Here is a 22,323-nt window from a genome sequence, read left to right as displayed (position 1 = left end):
GTTGTATTGCTCCATGTGTGTTAAAGATTCTATATTCTTGATTGCTTAAAATTACTGTAACATTTACCGGACAGTATAGTCATTCCCGTTAACTGGTGTATGCCATTTTATTAGCATTAAGCTAGCATACTTTTGTTAACCGAAATGACGGTGTTTTTTTGTATTGAAAATACGACTGAAAAAGTGGGGGTCGTCTTATATTCGGGGTCTAAACATTATACACATTCACGACGCTAGGTGGCGCCAGATATCATTAAAGCGAATGCTGAACTTGACTCCCCAGGCCAAAGTGAACCCCTGTCATAAAGATAAAAATAAAAATAGCGGTAGCACGAAGAAGAAAAATAAAAAATATAGGTAAGAAAGAAATGAGAAGAAAATAATAGAAGAGATAACAGAAAATGGAGAAACGTAGCGACCATCTGGAGAAAAGTGGGTCGAAGATTGGCCAGGTTAACCGGCAGCTGAGGAGAAGTTATGACGTAATTTACATTTAAAAAATCAGAAGCCATTCATTTAAGAATTTGATTGCACTTTTACATATTTAAATGTTCAGATATTAAGATTTGAATGAGGCAAAATAACATGCATAATCTTTTGTTTCAGATGTACTGTAATTATTTTCTGAATAAAAATTAATTTGGTGTTCAAAAAGTCTTTTAAAAAAAACTTGAGTCTTGAAAAAGAGGAGGCCGTCTTATAATCGCCCATCTTATATTTGGGCCAATACAGTACGATGGGGATTTTACATGCACACTAGGGGAGCAGTTAGCTGCACTTTGCAGAGCAACTGTTTGCTTGTTTCTGGCTTGGCAGTTTTACATTACGTGCACAAAAAAAAGCTTTGGAATCATGACGGTTTATGGTAGTGCAAAAATCATCGGCATTCTGAGGAAAGGCACAATAGGTAATTTGAGGTGTGATACAGGATGAAAAAACGGGTTGAAAAGCTACAAGTGAGTGAGGATTTGAGTGAGAGCGTGTTTCTCTTTAAAAGATGGAGCGGCCTTCTAAGCAGGAGGAGGAGGGAGTGAGTGGGGTTGGCTGCCTGCATTGGAACAGTCCTCTGTAATGAGCAGATTTTTTAGGGGGGAGAGAGAGAGAGAGAGAGAGAGAGTGAGAGAAGAAATCGTGGGAGCAAGAAAAGCAGGTTATGCGTCAGCCGCTTCTCCATGGGGAAACGTGGAGATGAGCAGGAGATGCCGAAGTGCATCGAGGAGAGCAAAAGCAGATGATATAGATGGATATTATCTCATCAAGCTGAAGGCAACCCACGCAGAGGATAAACCACTTATGGACGCAGTGGATTAAAGACCTGCAGACAGACTGAGGCAAGCCACAGGAGCAACACGGGCGGAGATATTCATTTATTCACTTATTTATCTTCTTTGTGTGTGTGTGTGTGTGTGTGTGTAAGTGTGTATGTGAGACTGCATTACTGCTTGCTGGCACTATATGGGCAGACCAGAAAAAAACAAAACGGCAAAGCACAATTAATTCATATTTGTTCCTGTACCCCCCCCCCCCCCCCTTCTTTCTAAGCATGTGTTTGCTCCCTGGCTCTACGTGTGTGTGAAGCCAAAAGTGAGCCCCAGATCGACTTAGTTGTGTGATGTAATGATGCTACGCTTTATCACCAAGAGCAGAGTTGAAGACAAACATCAATGTCCGAGGAATGAAGTGCTTTTTCGATCGATCCGACAGCAGGTCACCCGCACGTGCAGTTGGGGCCTCGGTCCTGATTGCGGAAGCCTAATCTTGGATGTTTGATGAGCTGCCGTTGGGGAAACTTCTGTGCTCCACACGCCACAGAGGAGGAAGAGAAGGAGGAGGAAGAGGAGGAGGCGGCTGAAAGCAGGAAAGGAGGCGAGTGCTGTGGATGGCGTAGGTCGGCCCGCGGCGGACCGCTGAAGCTTTCTCACGGTTTCATCTCCATCTGAGAGCGGATCATGGCAGCGATGGGACCACCATCCTCCTTTCCCACAGCTCTCAGGAGCCGGCAAGTTGCGAGTCGGTGCTCCGGAAAACCCAGTAGGAGGATGGTGTGAATTATCTGCCAGGAGATCCCTGACGCCCCTGTTCACGGCCACCTTGTTTCTTCTTCCTCAGTGTGGAAAGCTGATTGCATCTGAACACTGCAGGCTGTGTTGCACTGAGTGGGAGTTCTCTCCCTCCCACTCACTCCTCCCTCTTCTTCTCCTCCTCATCGGACCTCCAGCTCAAACCCCAGCTCCATGGACTGATCCCTATAGCACCAACCTGTCCTCGTTTCTTCTCCCTCTCTTTTCTTTTTGTTTTCTTTTTCTTTTTGTCGAGGCTTCGGGGGATTTGCCGAGACCTGTTTCATGCATGTCCACTGGAGGCAGATTCAACTTTGACGATGGGGGGTCATACTGCGGTGGGTGGGAGGAGGGCAAGGCGCACGGACACGGGATATGCACGGGTCCCAAGGGCCAGGGCGAGTACTGTGGCTCGTGGGCCCACGGCTTTGAGCTGTTGGGCGTCTACACTTGGCCCAGCGGGAACACTTACCAGGGCACCTGGGCGCAGGGCAAGAGACACGGCGTGGGCGTCGAGAACAAGGGTCGATGGGTCTACAAGGGGGAATGGACGCACGGCTTTAAGGGACGCTACGGCCTTCGGGAGAGCACCGGGATGAGCGGCAAATACGAGGGAACGTGGAACAATGGGCTGCAAGACGGATACGGCACTGAGACGTACTCTGATGGAGGTAAGATGGGGAGTACTTTGGGACTGGTTGCTTTGAATGTTTAGCGAAACACATTGAGAGAAAGGAATGCCTGTCAAAGGGAAAAATGGGGTCGAGTCACTGAAAGAGGATTGATTGCGGGTGACAGAGAGGTTCGAGATGTATAACGGCGGGAGGTTATCAAGAGGTCTTACTGGGGGACATCCAGTCCTGCTTGCGTCAAGTTGCTTGAGATCGCTCGTCTCTTCCGATAGTAATCGATCCCAATGTTGTTGACACAGAGGCCTTTTACACCATTTATAAAGTTAACAAGTCACAGCTTTGCTTTGATAAGAACTGATAAGAACGAGGGTGGGGTGATTCAAAGGCTATCAAAGCACTGACATGTGGCCTGCAACTTTATACAGCCAAGGTGTTTTCGAGGCTGAAAAAAATTTCCTTCCAGCACGACGCCCCGATGCTTTATGTGAAAATGCTGAACACGTGCATACGTACAAGTACATCACAACCAAAACAAAGACAGACCACAATACTCCTGTCGCATTTGTGTTTCCAGACTTGTTCAGTTGAGTGTACCCTGCCAATGTGTCCAACGGGGTCCCATTGGTTGCAATCAAATTAGATCTTTGTTGTTGTTGTTGTTGTTTTTTTTTTTGTTCATGCACTGGTCCTACTTGGAAAGTGGATTTTGTCCCACCTGACTTTGGGCTGAGTTGGGGTACACACCTCAGACTGTTTGCCACTCGATCAGAGGGCACTTGTAGACAATCACTCCATTAACAATGACGAATCTTCAATGAACTTTATGTTCATGTTTTTGCAATGTGGGAGGACGCCGAACATGCAAACTACCAACAGGAGCGCCCGTGTCACAATCAAGACCTCCAAGACGGTCTTCATGGCGTTTCGGTTGTTACGGGGGCTGGCATGCATATTACATGCAATTTTGCATGTCGCCGTGAACACTTTTGTAGTGTTTGCATAAAAAGCTTTTCAAAAACCTAAAAGAAAAACATACCTTTTTTTTTGTTGTTGTTGCCTAAATACTCTTTTTGTTCATAGTTTCATAGTTTACGCGCTGTGTAATTCAGGACGAAAAAAAATGTTGGGCTTCAAAATAAAAGTCTCAAGAAAGCAACTGTATTCATAAAATAAACCCCACTGAGGCTTCTCACTAAAGGACAGACCATTTTTTGAACATGTTCCCTCCCCTTTTTGGATGACCATTATTATCATTGTTTACATTTTAACCCAGGCAGTAGAATAACAAATGAACAGAATAATGGAGGTGTGCATGCAAAGTTGGTAACATGCCATACGGATGCGAACATGTTAGTGGTACTTTAAAAGAGTTTTGGGGTTTAAGTTTAAGTGAGTCAGCGACTGATACAAAGTGACACATTGTAGTGCACTTTGTTTCATCTACTCTAAACTTCATATTAAAATATGAAAATACTTAAGGGACCAAGTAGGCCAAGGATGGTGTCTTGGACTCAGGCCAGGCGGGCACGCACTTGCGGCAGTGGTGGGCAGGTTCAATCCATCAGTTATGATTCCGTCATTATTTCAGGCCAGCCCAGTCCATTGTCATAGTCTGTTGTCATTGGTTACAGCCAGTCAGCGTAAGGGGAGCGTCCTTATGATCAGACGCAGGCGATGCACCAGTTTTTATGCCGAGCGCACAGATGCATGTCTACCAAAATAGGCCCCTTAAACGCAACACAATTGCGCCTGATCATTTGACGTCATTGGTGTCATCAAATCCCTTTACCTATTCAAAGACACACACACACACACTCACACACGCAAACCCGCTGGCGTGTTTGCAACCAAGGCAAAATCGCTGACAGTAATATGCATGCAGTCTCGTTACATAAGTCTACTATGAAGAGCAGGCTGTTCCAGGACAATAGTGTTCCAGACCACACACAAACACATGCACACTTCATTAGGGGCGGTGCAATAATATCTAGAGACCAGATTAGTTTGAAGGGTTTCATCACGGCAAAGATGGCTTGACATCCAGCCAGACAGATGGGCTGGAGGAGACAATGTAAAGGATAGCCGGATGGACAGCTGTACAGTTGCATGAATCCGTTAGATGAACACATATGACATCAAGATGCCTGGCCGGATGATCGTCGTCATCAGAAGGTCTTTTTAATCAGGACGAGGGACTCGGGAGGTTGAGAAGAATATGAGGAGTGAGCAAAGTCATGCAAAGGGTGAGGATGTTTGAATCACTGGAATGCGCATCAACTTTTCCAGCTCTGGTTTTGTAGACAGCGCATGCGGAAATGCTGGTGTTGTGCAGGCGCGAGCCTCATTGAGCCTCTTTCCTGATTTGGCTGACAATCGTTCTAACTTGTGCCAAAAGCGAGAATTGAAAATAATTGTCTGCCTTTTGGACCAATTATGTAAGGTTTGCCTTTTTTTTGCATGATGTTATTTTATCATGGTTGATGAACGATGGCAATTCATGGCAGTTACTGTAAAGTGGGGCAAGAAAGGCATTTAAAACAGCAAATTGGTTTGGATTTCAAAAGTGAAAGGAATCAAACCGAATTGTTATGCTTTGAAATCAACCGAGGTACGTATCAAATCGTCTTTTATATTGGAGAAGTGCACACATTTACATGAAACGTTTTGGACTCTCCACAAAATGTGACTATGATCAGCCTTCTACGAAAACGATCATGTTATCAAACTAACACTAGGACCACAAAATGTATTACCTGGCGACAGTAATGAGCGGATTAGTGTCCCTGTTGTTGACACTCTTGGTAAACCGACAGTGGAGAGGTCTAGACGATAAGTAGGTTCAGACGTCAGCTCAGGCTCTCTCCTCTTCTTATTGAGCTTGAGCTTTCAACAGTACTTCCGGCTTCCTCCCATATTCATTAAACATGCAGGCTAATTTAATTAAAGACTTTAAATCATCCAGTGTATGTATATGCACTACGCGAGTGTGAATGGTCCTTTGTTTAGATTTGCCCTGCGATTGGCCAGCAAACAATTCAGGCTGTCGAAAATGGAAGGATGAATTGCTGTTATGTGCCCTCTGTTTTACATGCTTGCGTTTTGGGTTTGTGATCATCTCCATGAATTCCGTAGATAGTGGATTATTTCATTTCATAGGGATGTTCTGCAACTCTCAGAAGAAGCATTTTAGTCAGTCTTGTATAGCGGGGATGCAACTGTGGGTTTCAGTGGAACGCTGAACGTGGCCCTCTCATGCACCCATAATGATCCAGCCGCTGTCCACTGTAGTAACCGCTGTCCCTGACAGGGTTAATATCCGTTTCACAGGAAAAAAGTATACTTTCTGATTGTAATGCAATTTGAATAAGAATAAGACTGAAAAGAAAACCTTTACTCGTCTCCCAATGGAGAAATTCCCAATTTACAGCAGCAAAGTTATGAAAGGAAGAAAGTAGAAGAACATAAAGGATCGGAGCTGCTGTAAAGGCAGCCACTCTCGCGGCGCCATCTTGAAGTCTTAACAATATGAATGAATGACGTCACGTGAGTTGCTACGCATTGCCGAGCGGAAAGAAGGAGCAGCAACAGTAAAGTCAACATTTCTCTCGTGTGAAGCTTTCCCACATTTGAAAGTAAAGAACAGAGCGAAACGCGGTGGCAGCGCGTGTGTAGAAATTGGCGACGTGAAGAGGGGGCTGGACGAAACGCTAGCTCGTTAGCACGGAAGCTAACCGCGGACGTTAGCACGGAAGCTAAAAGTAAAAGTAAGCTAAAAGTCGCTACGCAGCTGGAACCCACGACCAGAGACCAACCAACCAAACGCCAGCGAGCGTGAGGGAGCCGGTAAACCCACTTGCCACGTTAGAAACACCCAGCAGCAAGCCTACTGGACACGTCACAAACTAGCATACAACCGGCTAGCAACGAGACCCGACAAAATGCCACCCAAACAGAAGCAAGACACAAAGCAGGAAGAGGATTCCCTGACCTTCACTCAAGTAAATGAATTACTCCAGCAACAAAAAGAACTTTTTACGGCGCTCTTGCAACAACAACAGGAAAATTTCAAAGGATTTGTCAAGATAGACTCAACAAACTCACGACTTGACACTTTTACCATGGAAGTCCAAGAAATAAAAACCAGCATCAACTTTACCCAAAAAGAGGTAGACGACATTAAAAAAAATCTAATCTGTCAAACTGGCCATTCCAAAGACATGCAAACGGAATTCTACAAAGTATGTGACGGCATGCTTGTATTAACGGACAAGGTGGACTACTTGGAAGGACAGTCAAGAAGAAACAACTTAGTAATTGATGGAATTGAGGAAAAACCGGGAGAAACGTGGACTCAAACAGAGGAAAAAGTTCAAAAAATCCTTAAGGAGAAACTGCTGATACAGGGGCAAATTGAGGTGGAGAGAGCTCACCGCACAGGAAGACAAGACCCTGGAAGACCTCGACCAAGGCCAGTTGTGGTGAAATTTCTAAGATACAAGGACAGATCAAGGATCCTACAAAAAACAAAATACTTAAAAGGCTCCAACATCTACGTTAACGAAGACTTTACAGATGCCGTATGACAAAAAAGAAAAGAGCTCCTCCCAAAATTAAAAGCTGCACGTGACAGAGGGGAAACTGCCTACTTAAGACATAACAAACTTATTGTCCACCCCCGCACCAGTACTCCAACACAACAGGCTCGAGTTCAACACCATCAAGCAGCATACTGAGAATTTTTCACCACCCGACAATAAAAACTCTGACCCTACTGAAGCAGGAAATTCACATACCAAAAAACATGGACTTCGAATCCTTTGATGACCCTTCCAACCCTTTGATGACTTCCAACCCTACTGACCACAAGACGTTTGACCCTGAGAACAACTTGGACCCGGACAATAACTTTTTCAAGACTGACCGACCGTGAGGCAGCCAGTGATGACCGGGAGGAAGCCAGCGACGACTGCAGGGAAGCCAGCGACCGTGAGGAAGCCTGGAGACAACCAGCCTGCGACCACCGTGAGGGAGCCAACGACGACCGCAAGGGAGCCAGAGACGACCGAGAGGAAACCAGCGACGACTGCAGGGGAGCCAGTGACCGCGAGGGAGCCGGGAGACGGCGAGCCAGCGCGCGTGAGAGAGCCGGGAGGCAGCCAGCCGGCGAGCGTGAGGGAGTCGGCGATGACCGCAAGGGAGCCAGTGACCACGAGGGACCCAGTGATGACGGCGAGAGAGCGAGCGACGACAGCGAGGGAACCAACGACGGCCGTGAGGGAGCCATCGACGACCGTGTGGGAGCGGGAAATTCACATCCCAAAAACATGAACTTCCAACCCTTTGAAGATATTGACTATAAGCCATTCGATCCCGAGAACAATTTGGACCCAGACAATAACTTCTTCAACAACAAACAAAGGGTAACAAACTCTGACTATTACCTGGATGAACAATTCAACACTAACATAAAATTGGAAAATGCACTTTCGGTAATACACTTAAACAGTAGAAGTCTCTATAAAAACTTCACAAAAATTAAAGAATACCTGACTAAATTCAATAAATTTAAAATAATTGCCATATCAGAAACTTGGCTTGATGAAGATAAAACAACTGAAATGGAAATAGAAGGTTATGAAATGTTTGCAACTAATAGAGAAAACAAAAAAGGAGGGGGGGTTGCAATATATGTAGACAAAGCACTTAAATGCAGTAAAATCGAGAGATTGACAAACACAATAGAATACCTAATGGAATGTCTAACCATTGAAATACACAATAAAAAGGCATCAAATATCATCATAAGTTGCATCTATAGGACACCAGGAACATGTATTGACACATTCAATAAAAAAAAAGATATGCTCAGTTACTACAACGATAAGAAAACACGAATAATATGTGGTGACTTTAACATTGACTTATTAAACCCAAATAGACACAAAAAAACAACTGACCTCATAAATACTATGTACAGCAACAGCTTTTTCCCAGTAATCCTGAAACCTAGCAGAATAACAGTTGACACGGCCACATTAATAGATAACATATTTATAAATAAGATTGATCATAAAATGGAAAGTGGACTTCTCATTAATGACATAAGTGACCACCTGCCTGTTTTTGCAGTTTTTCATAATTATTTCGATAGAAAAGCTAAATCAACAACTCGTATAACAGAAATAAGACTAAGAACCCAACGTTCAATCGATGCCTTTAAGCAAGACCTAGAAAAACAAAACTGGACCGAGGTCTACTCAAACGAAGACCCAAATACAGCGTTTGAAGTATTTCAGTCTACCATAATCTCCTTATATGATAATATATATATACAAAAAGTATAAAGACCCAAGTAAGCCATGGATAACGAAAGGCATAGAAAACGCATGTAAAAAGAAAAACAATTTATATAAATTGTTTTTAAAATTCAGAACTGAAGAAGCAGAAAAAAAATATAAGACCTATAAAAATAAACTAGTAAATATTATAAGAACCAGTAAAAGAGATCATTATCATGCACTATTAGAGCAGAATGAAGGTAACACACAAAAAATATGGAAAATACTTAACCAAGTAATCAGAAATAGTCCTAAAAAAATGGATTATCCAGAGTATTTTATCAAAGGCAAAAATACTATTTTGGAAAAAACTGCAGAAATAGCAACTTAATTTAATGAGTATTTTGTCAACATCGGCAGTAACCTAGCAAAACAAATTCCTGATCCAACAGACCTGTTTGAAGTGGATAGATACGTAGAAAAAAACTCCTCCACGATGTTCCTTACTGCAGTAAAACAAGAAGAAGTATCAAATATTATAAAAACTTTTAAAAATAAAAAGTCAAGTCTAGTCAAGTAGGACTAGATAAGTTTTTTTACTTCATCCTACTCCCTTGAACATAATAACTGTGTTGAATGAAGACTGATTTCTTTCTTTTTACTTTTTTATCTACCTTATTTTCTGTCAAATTATTACTGTATGTGTTTTATGTTCAATAAACAAACAAACAAACAAAACAACAAACATAATAACAAAGTAATACAACACAACACATAAGATGCAGACAGTCATTCAATGATCTTTTTTGCACTTTTCTGCATGCTCTTTGTTGTTTGAAGCAGTTATAGATGAAAGAGGAGAGGATCAACGTGTCCTTTTGCCAGTGGATCAGGAATGTCATTTTGAAAATGTGTACAAGTCTGCTACAAGCTAAGTTTTGAAAGCAAACAAGAAGCTGTAGCGTCTACTGACAAAAAAAGAGATTGGCTCACATCTCCTGTCCCATGTAAATCCACTTCAATTCCAAGCGGCGACTCCCAGTTCCACATCCGCATCGGCTGACGCTCCTTTCTTCTCATTGTCGGCTCCCCAAGCCGTGCATCCATCCAGCCGCAGACTGTTACGAGGCTCTCTCAAATTATGTCTGAGACACAGTTTAACTATGACAGTTTGTTCATTTATGTTGGCAATTTTTTCCTCATCCTAGGTATTTAGGAATTGTCTCCTGTTCAGTAGGGGAAATATTCATGATCAAACTGCGTCTCGGTCAGCTCATCTTGTAAGCAAATTTACTGCTGTTTTTTTTTTGTGGCAGAAATCTACAATCAATTGCACTTGTAGCTATGTAGGCTCACGTCGCAGGGGTCAGTTTCTACGCTCGTTTATGAGATGCTAAAGTATCGTTCCTGACATATTTCATACTTGTGTAGTATCCCCTTGACTGTCCATAGATGGAGCAATCGTTCTCTGTCTGTATCAGCTGGCAGTTCCACTCCCTCCTCCACTACATCTTGATATGAAGCAGCGCTAATGCCTTGTTGCTTTTTACACCTCTCCTACCTTTGTCCTCCTCCCACCTTTCTCTTTCCTCCCGCACCCCACTGCAATTCCACTGAGCTGCTAGATACAGTACGTTGGGTTCCCATAGCAACGCACACCGAATTGCAGCAGGTCAGTGTGTCACGAGAGACTCCATACCTTGCTGCTATTGGCCGCTCGGAGGGCTGTGCAAGGCTCTGATTGGCTGGCTTGGCCTTCCGGGCTAATGGTGTTTACTGAGATGAGGAGCTAAACTGACTGATTACAATCCACACACACACACACACACATGAGGAGGAGGAAGAGAGCAATAGAGAGGCAGATTATTTGTCACTGCTATGTAGCTGAAACAACCAGAGATTACAGTCGTCAGTTGTTGTGTCTGACAGCTTAAATACAGTGACACAGGCAGAGCAAATCACCATTCGCATCTATTCTTAAGACTCAAGAAGCAAAAATAAACAAAGCAAAACAAAATAATAATGCTCCTTGTACCATTAATGCAGATGTGAGTTCCCCAAGATGTTGGAGAAGGAAGGACAGTGCCTGTTGCTGGCCTGTGAGGCAAACGTTCCAGAGTGTCGTCTACCTTTCACTTTTGGCCGCCTGTTCACCACAACCCTGAACAGGATAAGCGGAAATGGGAACTAGAAAATGGATGGATGGGCTGCCAGTTGTTCAACATCGACATGTGACTTAATGTAACTCACTGTGGCACTCAAGGGATTATCCTCTTGCTCGGCCATTGGTCTTCATTGGTGGAAGTGTAAAGAAAATTAATTGAAAACAAATATTTAATAATTGATGAATGAAAAATTGATAATAAAATATTGATACAAAATATAATTTACAAAAAATAATAATAATGGAATCATTATTAAATAAGGCGGCCCGGTAGTCCAGTGGTTAGCACGTCGGCTTCACAGTGCAGAGGTACCGGGTTCGATTCCAGCTCCGGCCTCCCTGTGTGGAGTTTGCATGTTCTCCCCGGGCCTGCGTGGGTTTTCTCCGGGTGCTCCGGTTTCCTCCCACATTCCAAAAACGTGCGTGGCAGGCTGATTGAACAATCTAAATTGTCCCTAGGTGTGGGTGTTCGTCTATGTGTGCCCTGCGATTGGCTGGCAACCGATTCAGGGTGTCCCCCGCCTACTGCCCGGAGACGGCTGGGATGGGCTCCAGCACCCCCCGCGACCCTAGTGAGGATCAAGCGGTACGGAAGTTGTTGAATTATTAAATAATAAATGAATAAAGAATTGATTTCTACAAAGATTTAGGATTGACATGTTTATGAAAGAACATCCTCGATTAAATCCACCCAAATCGCGTTACGCCACCTGCACCACAACTGCCTGCTGGTCTGAATGCCAGCCTACTTTCTCCCCCCGACCAAATTGTCAGGCGCGCCGGGGGGCATGCGATAGGAAATGCCATTGGTCTGCCGCAATGCCCATCGAGGCCAAGTTCCCAAACACGATAAACTCGATTTGTCATGGCACAAAAATGAAGACGCGCCAGTGCGGCTGTGCACCAAAATCGGCCCCCCTTACGATCTCTCAAATGGTCTGGTAATGAATGCTCGGTAAATCTGCATCTCCTTTGACACCGCTGTCAATAAATTGACAAGCGGCACTGCCTCGCTGTGTCTTCATGCCTTTGTCATGCATCGCAACTCTGTGTGGTCGTGCCATCCGTTCGTCTCACTAGTTTCCCCTTTTGGGATCTCCGACTTGTTCAGATAGATTCTAATGATGTCAAGGTTGTTCACAGGCCCTGATATGAATTTGCATGCAAAAACTGACACGGAATGAAAGTTAAAGGGTACGCGACTTAAGCGGAATCCAGCAGAGCATGGAAAAGTTTTTGTGAATGGCTGCCAAACATTTAGGACTTAAAATGTGACAGGAAGGCTGCTGGCTGGCAAAAAGGGAGAATGTTTATAAATCATGTATGCAGTGGAATATTTGGAAAAGCTTTTTCTTTTTTCTTTTTTTATGAGGAAGAAAATGCAGTCAATGCATTTGTTGTTTTAAATCATGCACACCAACCATTTTTTGTGTGAACACAACACAAAGAGATGAAACGATTGTGTTTCAAACAAAGTTGGTTTCTTTTCACAAAGCATATGATGGATTATGTCTGCTGCATGCATTTGAGGTCTTTTGATTGGAGCTAGCAAGTCTTTGTGCAATGATGTTGAAGAACAATTGGTTTTTGCCGTTTGTCTGGAGAACCCCAAAATATGATGCCTTAAACACCAAGTTTTATGGGTGTCCTACTTGCTGAGCAGCAGAAACAACAAACAACTACTTACAGAACCGACGATGCGGACATCTTACTGTCCTACGGCGGACCCTTTCTGTGATTATTTTCAGAAATTGAATAATCTTCAAATGGAAATTTGAAAAACTGAGGGGGGTGGGCAAGCAAAATCCCTTGAACGGATGACGGCACCTCACAGTGATTTAATAATAATAATAATAATAATAATAATAATAATACATTTTATTTATAAGCGCCTTTCAAGACACCCAAGGACACTTTACAATAACAAAAAACACAAAACAATTCGGGTTGAGCAGCGGCAGCCAAAACGTGCCAGCGTTCACTCAACCCGAAGGTCAGAAAGAAACCGGGGAGAAAAAACCCACGCTCGAACTACCCACATTTTGAGGATAATTTGAGTGAGGCAAAAAAACTCCTGCACAAGCATATGACAGTTACAACAGGTCACAAGACATAAACAATGAAGACGGTGAATCAAGGGAATGTATGAGGGAGGGGGTAATGGTGGGGGACTAGCTTCCGTGCATATTTTCATCAGGGGAAGGTCGAGATAGCAGATGTTGTTTTGGTAGCAGGCTGCCCAAGAATTTAAGACAGCCTTGAGTGCGTGGCTTATGTCTCTTTAGGGGCGTCGATCAGCCAAATCCATGATTTCAGTCAGTAATTGAACACGAATTCCGGTTTTCTCCAAGTTGTTGTCCATCCTGACGCTCCAAACCCGCAACAGTTTGAGGTTGAGCACAGTCTGAGTCTGAGTGTTAGACATCCATCCACGTTATGCCATCCTTAGACCGGCAGCCTCGTCCAATAGAGCCGCTCCCGTCGGTTGAATTTTCGATAGATCAGGAAACTGCTCACACCAAACAGCAGCATACCTGTTATCGGAAGGCCGAAAATGTAAATGTCGTCCAAATCCTCAACGGACAGTGTTGACAGGCACACCATTCTCCGCTTCCTCCAAGGATATAGGGTGTACCCAGCAGCAAAAGTCCCCGAGGGGCAAGTAGGCTCCCCACTGCCTGCTCTTCTCATCGAGAAAATGTTGTCGATGGCATCGAGATACCAGCCAACCAATTCCATGTTTGTTTTTAGGAAGGGTGTGGGTGGCGTGGGGGACAGCGCAGAAAGCAAAAGCGTCCGCCTTCGTCGAGAGCCAAGCTAGAATTTATTTTGTAATAAATTTACAGAGGTCTCGCTCTGAACCCACTTTCAGTGTTCAATGACTCGACCGTAGTTGTACTTGGCTCTCTGCAAGCCCGTCTCGCCGACCTGCTGCAAATCGGTCTTGCTGCCTGCGTGGCCTGTTCTAGCTGTCTACCCGTTTGTGTTTACAAATTAGTTTGATGAGATTTTCCCCTCTTTCTACTCTCCTCTGTTCAGGTCAGGGGCCTGATCCTTTTGACAACACGATCAAAGTTATGGCTTGCAATAACTATGTACATTCTTGATCCATCTTTTGTCATTGCACATACTGTGCATTTACATGAGTCTCACACACACCATCCAAGATTGTAGACATTTGAGAGTGCAGTGTGTCTTCATATTGCCAAAGGGTCTTCCTTCCCTGCTGATTCTGCACAAAACAAAACAAACAAAAAAAAAAAACCCATATACTATATCATCATCACAATAATACACACATGCTTCTCTTTTGTAAGGCGAGTTTGGATGTTTGAAATGTGGATTAGTGGAGATGCCTGTCATACGAAAATTCACAAAATCTCTTTTGGATATGTGCCCAGGATTAGTTCTGATGAAGTAAGAATTGGACATACCATTGAGGGAGTTTGCCCAGAAAGCACTCATTGCGGGCTCTTTCCTGGATTATCAGAAAAAGGCGACGGATTAACATCGATTGATCAATGAGCATACATGCAAACATTCCAAATTAAACATTTGGGGAGTGATCGTTTTCCAACAGTCAAAACAATGCTTAACAAATTGCGTGACAAGCGTAATTTCAAAATTGAATAAATGCCCGTTTTTCAACTGCGTCCACCTGTGAAAATATCAAAAGACAGAAAACTCCAACATGTGCACAGTTTGAGCACGCTTTGCGCTAGACTTGCGCTGGGCACAATAATAGGACCCGTAGCGACACAGCACCGACTATTAAACCTGAAAACATCATAAACAGGATAGTGTAGTTATGGCTCAAACCACCCATTCTTCTCATTCATTTCTATTTGTTGCCCCACAAGTCCGACCACCTACGGGACCATCGAGAAGCACGTAGTTGCTCGTGAATTTCACCGCATTGTTGGTGTGGATGACTGCAGCTTGCAGCACATCAGTCAACGCATTGCGCTGCGGGCCTGGAGCGACTGGTTTGATTCCCAGTTGGGTGGAAGGCACTCGAATAAAACGTTATTATTAAGAGTGAAGACATTTCTGGTACAGATTTTTAGAAAGATATGGTGGGCTGGATTTGTCCCCCGAGCCTTGTGTTGAACACCTGTGCTCAGTAGCCTCGACTGACGGATGAGGCCAGTCTTGTTGTTGAGGGTCATTCCGGTTCCCCAAGTCTCCCACAGTGACACTTCTCCCAACATGCAGCTGCTGACATGGTGAAAAACACATGAATCTTTTATTGTGCAACTAGATTTCAAAGTATATTTTCATCTGTCTGTGCTCACTTTCATGATGTGTCCTTCAAAAAAATATGGAGGTGTACATCCGTTGCTCTGCAAAAAGTGTATTTTAAAAAGCCTTGCAACAGAACACCCAAAGCAATTCATGACATGTGCCTCACTTGTGTTCAGCGACAGTGAATGGGTTCATGTTTTTGTGAAGACGACAATTAGAAATTCAGCCGGGGCGTATGCCGCGTGAGCACATCGTTGAGCTTCTGTGTTGTTTCCACAGCTTTGATCTGCCCGCGTTAATGCTCTTCAATGCGGCCGCCTCGTGCTATAACCGCAGCCTGAATTAGAGGCTCATATAATTCAAGAGTCCTTGCTTCCTGTTGGTCCCCTGGCAAAATCTGCAAAATCGTTTTGGCATGTGTGTTGCAACTGTATGCGCAGGGATCTTTACGTAGCTCCATGCAGTCAATAATGAGACATGACAAAAGGCTAATCAGCTTTTGCATATCCGGTCATTGCCAGAGGTCACATTCTCATACAACTATTTGACCATGAAAAACTCTCCACCTCGATCTGTCTGATACTTCCACTCTAGAATTTGGATGTCTGTCAGTCACAGTTAATTGTTAAATCGCTCAGATTGGATTGGAGAAGACTGAAGAAGAACGAACAGCACCAACTCAACACTTGCTGTGCAGAGTCCATGTTTCAGCACCATGGAAAGAGACATGCAGCTTCATGTCCCGACGTGTTTTAGTCACCCAGGCATCGCACTGGAGGTTGGTTTCAGATTCTCCAAAAACTTTTGAGAAAATTTCTCAATATATATTTTCTACCAGGCATGGACTGGTTTTTAGAAAAAATGCTCATGGCACACTTTCAATAATCGTTGTGATTTGGATGAGAATTTGTGGCCCAAAAGAACTAAGACGGCTGCACTGTTATCCCCACAGTCGCAGATACAATTTTCCCCGAAGGAGATTGTTCCGTGTTCACATTTCGACATTTTTCCATTGCGCTATGCAATGCTGTTTTTTTCTCCTCCTTTCTGTATCGCAATTAGATAGCTTGTCCACAAATTACAGTGCAAACAGTAAAAGTGAAATGTTAATCTTGTTAATCTTCCACTTACAGACAAGTGTTTTCAATGTAATACACTGAATTTGTCGTCTTAACTTGAAACACTTGAGCTTACATCAGAACCTCACTCTCTAGCACACTGTTTTATTGACAACATGACTAAATGCAAGGTGACATTCTTATCCGTACACAGTGACATAAAGTCTTGCTGTTCTGATGGCACCGACACAAATATTTATTTTTGAAAGATGTGCTAAGGATTTTAAGGAAGAAAATGGCTCTTGCAGATTATATTTTCTTAATTTGTACCAATTATTTTGAGAAATGCGTCTATTGTTTTGCAAATTTCATTTCTGATATGAGAAACGTGCCAAAGCGACGACAAATGTAATAGGCTAGAAAGCACAAATCGGCACCATTCACTTTCAAATACACGTGTCACTTTTCAAAGCACAGAGATGATTCCCTGCTTCCTAGAAATTCAGTTTTGAGATTGTAATTGTTGGTTCAAAAGGAAGCTCAATTCAGAAGTTAGTCTGGTTGCGGATCACAAAGCCGTGCTGTCTGCTTAACAAATGAGATCTGAGAATAAACTAATCACCAACATGGCGGACCTCAGTGTTCTGTGTTTTAGACAATTATATATATAGTTGTGCTCATAGGTTTACATACCTCATTATGAAAAACAAAAGCTAGTAATCTGGAAAAAAAAAGAGGATGAGGATCGGTCTTATGCTTCTTCAGAGCTTGCAAATGAGCTGATCGTTTGAATCATGTGTGATGGAAAACAGGCAGGAAAGCAGCCCTTGAGGACCGGAGCTGGACTTGCATGCCCTCGAGGTATGGAAATTTATGAGCACTACTGTATATATTAACATTCACCATTAGTTGCCAGACATACTCATACATTTTGACATCCCTAAATTTATGAGCGCATCTAATTGCAATTGACTTTGTAGCCTGCGACTTACTTGATATATCATTTTGTTTTTCATAATACATAAAAGAATTCAGTCAATTATTTGTGCGGGGAATGAAAAAAAAAGACAACATTCAGATGCTACTCAGTTTAGCCTTGGTATTAGCCTTATCTTAGTTCTGAAACTGTCTTGTCAATCATCAATTCAGTGTTCAATGCCAATGAATTATAACTACGCCAGTCAAATTCAAGTTCGGACTTTAGCTGATATTTCAGGTGCAGGGGACTTTCTGCATTGTTGCTGCGCTCAACAATATAATCGTGTATTTCATTTAGTTCTGAGGAATTTGAGATGACAGCTGTGTCATTGCGGTTTAGCCAACCTATTTAATCGGGATATGAAAGGCGACCCCATTTGTTTGCATTACATGTTTTTGTGGTTTGTGTGTGGCAGTCTTATTTTGCTGGCTCATGCATTTATTTGAAGCCAGCCCAGTCTTTGTTGCCTTGACCAAGCTTTGCGGTGGATGTTTCATCAAATGCTAATCCCGTCACACTGTTCCATGGGTTTTTGTATGTACTTTGATCGATCTGTCATATGGTCATGCAGCTGTGTCCTGACATGATTACAAAGGCCACAGCAGATGTGCTAGCCAGATGCCTTTGACAAAGGCACTTTTCGATGTGTATGAGAGAGTTGAGAAGATGCTGGCCAAATGATAAGGGCAGGCTTTCAAAAACTAATATACCCAATAATATAATATAAATACTGCAAATAATATACCCATTTCTCACCGGGGTGACATTCCAGACGAGAGTGCTCTAGAGTGTAACCATATTTATTTAAAGCAAATACCTTTACCCATTCCACATGAACTAAATGCATTTAAAGTTATCAAAATATCACAGCAGGAATGGATCAGGACCCAAAGGCAGGGAGGCAGTAAGTGATTTTCAAAATAACAAAAAGGCAAAAAATGCATTTGGATCATCAAAAATACGAATTCGACAGATGTCCAAAATCCCAAGGTTCAAAGTAACATTACAAACACTAGATCGTGACTCGACTTGGCAAGGACTGAGCCAGCAAACCAACACCAACAGGATGTGAGAAGGAGCTCGAATCAACAAGAACTGAAAAGACGGATTGAACTAGATTCCGACAAACTGCTGAGACAACGAGGAATACATGGACAAGGTAGTTGATTGATTGCGACTTGTGGGTAGACAAGCACGTGTGGACACAATGATGGAAAGTATTGCGACGAAAAGGAAACGTTGACAATTCCCATTGTGGTTTACTGGAACACTGCAACATAAACCAAAACAGAAATGATCATGCAGTCAAAGGGCAAAGTATTTAACCGAAGCACATTATTTCATCGAACAAAAAGCCACAACATTAATTTGAACTCATCATGATAAACACCACAGCCGGCTGGCCTACTGAAATGACCATCGATGCCACTTTGACATACATATGAACATTAAGCACAGCAAAAAGAAAAAAAAACTCACATGCAATATTTTCTTGTTCTGTAAGAACGACAAATAATAAAATGGCACAAAGTGGTACAGAACTGTATTACACTGAAGAGGCATTCCATTTCTTTTGCTGTTGTCATGATCATAATGACTATATGAAGACATAAAAAAACCCAACAACTTAAAAACGTGATATAATGGGGGGAGGGGGGGGTGATGTGAACAATGAATCGTGACATATCGTAGTTTCCTGCACTGTATTTTTTTAAACAACCCTAGTGGCTGCATGTTGTTCTTGTGTGCCTTTATTCTATAACATAAGCAACAATGCTGATAAAAATGGCTTCATTCAGCACTTCAGTGACGCTCAAACTCACTAGGGAAATGGTTGTGTGTGTTTATGACGGAGAGAAGGAGCGTAGCTGCAGCCCTTATTTGGTCATGTAGTTTGGTTTAGTGCATTTGCCACAGAATGATTCACAGACCTGTTACATCACAGCTACGGCAGACGGAATGGATCACTTGTACTCTATGCAACACACTTCCGTTTGAAAAAGAGAGAGAGAGAGAGTTGTGTGTGTATGTGTTTGGTTGAAGGAGAGAGAGAATGATGGAAACACACACACACACACACAATTGCCCTACTTTTCAGCAACATTGAGATATATATGTCCTACCGTGGAGCAGTGAATGTGTTATGCAATATCAGTTGGTATGAAAGAACGGGAAGGCATTGGCTGATGGGAGCAGAGCGTCTCTCAGCTTATCACAGATAATATTCTTTTTATGATTTGGAGACAATATAAAGTGCATAGTAGAGTGCAGAGGCGACGTGCCATCATGGACAGCTGCACTTGGATCCCACCATAACGAGTTGTTTGGCTTTGTTTAGAATATGTATCCACCCATCATTCATTCTCTGAAGCGCTTGTCCTTACAAGGCTTGCGGGAGTGCTGTAGCCTATCCCAGCTGTCTTCGGGCAATAGGTGAGGTACACCCTGAAATAGTTGCCAGCCAGTTTCAGGGCATACATAGACAAACAACCATTCACATTCGCAATCACTCCTACAGAGAATTTTCTGTTATCAAGCTAAGATGTTTGGAATGTGGGAGGAACCAGATTACCCAGAGAAAATCTGCATAGGTACGGGGAGAATTATGAAACTGAATCCAATTTTTATGTGTGATGCAGAGCGGGAGTTTCATTGCAATAAAAACGTGTAAATAATAATACAATAAAGTTCACCTTCCTAGCATGTGTTTGTCGGACTTCCTCTTGCTTACCGGCCCAAGAATAGCCCCGAGTGATGGTCTAGTAGCCAAGACTGGCTTAGGGGCACAGACGTTAGTTTCCAACAATCTCAACAAATGACATTTCGTGGGTGTAAACAGCGCCATACTGCACATCTCTTTGTCATTTGATTGTTTCATATTAATGGCCCAGGAGTGTTTTCATACAAAAAGTTGGTAAATTCTGAAGTTACAAACGCAAGGGATAAATTATTTTGTGCAGCATTATAGGAATATATAAGGGTCAAGGACAAGGGTCACAGGCTTACTGGAGCCTATTCCAGCTGTCATCAGGCAGCAGGCTGCAGGCAGGATACACCCTGAACTGGTTGGGCATTGAAACAGCAATCATACAGACAGCCAATGAAAATGCTACAATAGCACATGGTCTTTTCAGAACAAAAATTACATTACATTACATTATTTGTCGGTCACAAAAGAGAACCAACCTGACACAGCTCTCTAAAAACTAACAATCTCTCTTTTGTATATATATTTTTTTCATTTAACCAAAGTAGCTATTTTGTGGAATGCTCAAGTTGTGTTGTATATCACTCCAACATTAAGAGTATAAAGAAATAATGGCATGATTTTGTTTGGTTGATAACATTTGAATCTTCAACTGGCTATCATGTCACAAAGTTGGTTTGAAGCATGTGTGTGAGTGACGTGTGTGTGTGTGTGTGTGTGTGTGCGTGTGCGTGTGCGTGTGCGTGTGTGTGTGTGTGTGTGTGTGTGTGTGTGTGTGTGTGTGCGTGCGTGCGTGTGTGCGTGTGCGTGTGTTGGTAATGGTTGATAAACTGATATTAAACCCTTAAACCGCACCTTCTATAGCAAGTCATATCGACTGTGTGGCTGAACAATTTATCGTTATCGTAGCTATATCGAGACATGAACATTCAAGATAGCCCAATATTTCAAAATCAACTACAGTATTACATTTTCTCAGCTCAAAACTGCTTTTGCGACTCGTTTTTTGTGCATGCTTTCACTTATTTGAAAAGTCCTCTCGATTTGTTATTCTTTTAAACAAAAGTATAATACATACTTGATGTGCACGGAAGGGACATGTCTTCAATATCAGGTATGAATTTGCCCAAAGGTAGAGGTTTTTACCCTACCATCCAATCGTGGCAATTGATTATGTCTTTGTATTTTCTTCTGTTTGCACTACGCAGTGAAACAGAAATGCCCAAATTGTACGGCTGTATCAGCTTGCTGTTTTCTCCTGTTCTTATTAGGGAATGCTTGTTGCACACTATTTTGAAGCTTCTACTCTGCAACTGGCGCTCCTTCAGGAGTTGGACCGGGTACATTTTTCCAAACGTAGTGGGAGAATGGGAGATTTTGGCAAGATTTATATATTTATTTAGTCATTTGCTGAGCTGCTAACATTTTCGACTGTTGGCCAAGGGAGCAAAATGTGCGTCCACATGAGGGTTCATTCAAGGTTGCAAATGCTCGCAAAGCATTCACCAAATGCTCTCCAACAGTTTTAATGTTTTTTTGTTGGTGTAAGGAAATTTTTGCGACAAGGAAAGTACAGGCAAACCTCGGAAAAATGTCTGCCGACCATGAGGCGAACATTTGCAACCTTGAATGAACCATGACGGGATTGCATGATTTGCCGCCTTCGAAAAGACTAGCACATGTTCGCTGCTCAGTGGCACAGGGGCTTTTAAGGCATGGTCGTATATTCACTCTCATACCCAGGCACTACTCCGAAAATGTGTGTTCAGAGGAATAGAGTATGCTCCGCTCCCATTCATTTCCTGCACATACCTTGAAAGACTAGCACGGTGCTTGAAATCAATGTGCCATTTCAGGTTTGCTGTTGATGTACCGGTAATTGAATTGAATTGGTATTTTGAATCTGAGCCGGAAAATCTTACACAAAAATATCAGCTTCTTTTTTCCACCTGCATCGTCACTGACTTTCTGATAAATGTTTGGAATATTAATACAAGAGGATACCTTATCATTTGCTCAATAAGGGGCTGGGTTTTGTGCATAGAAAACATGGCACACTTGAACAAAAAGGTACTGCTGTTCTAAAATGTTCATTGGCCAAAAATACACGACTTTCAGTTTACGTTCGCCCAAAATACAAAAGCGTCCATGAACTTTCGTGCATTTGAACTCGTTCAGGTACAACACTGCCCATGCATTT

The 22,323-nt window shown here is 42.7% G+C and overlaps 2 protein-coding genes across 2 annotated transcripts in view; both read left to right on the top strand.

Moving 5' to 3' along the window:
- The first annotated feature begins 1,080 nt into the window (after positions 1-1,080).
- The window catches only part of jph3b (junctophilin 3b), a 53,556-nt gene continuing 32,313 nt past the window's right edge, over positions 1,081-22,323 (top strand). The window contains exon 1 of the mRNA XM_052060855.1: positions 1,081-2,731. Within this exon, the coding sequence (XP_051916815.1) occupies positions 2,350-2,731 (382 nt within the window). The 5' untranslated portion in view covers positions 1,081-2,349. The remainder of the gene's footprint in view (positions 2,732-22,323) is intronic.
- LOC127597714 (uncharacterized) overlaps positions 5,565-22,323 on the top strand; it is a 108,203-nt gene continuing 91,444 nt past the window's right edge. Inside the window, exon 1 of the mRNA XM_052061007.1 lies at positions 5,565-9,433. Coding sequence (XP_051916967.1) covers positions 8,017-9,036 — 1,020 coding nt within the window. The 5' untranslated portion in view covers positions 5,565-8,016 and the 3' untranslated portion in view covers positions 9,037-9,433. The remainder of the gene's footprint in view (positions 9,434-22,323) is intronic.

The sequence above is a fragment of the Hippocampus zosterae genome, chromosome 3 (genome assembly GCF_025434085.1).
Source record: "Hippocampus zosterae strain Florida chromosome 3, ASM2543408v3, whole genome shotgun sequence".
Taxonomy (NCBI): domain Eukaryota; kingdom Metazoa; phylum Chordata; class Actinopteri; order Syngnathiformes; family Syngnathidae; genus Hippocampus; species Hippocampus zosterae.
Note: the sequence above shows the minus strand (reverse complement) of the source record. Positions and strands in the feature narration are given on the sequence as shown.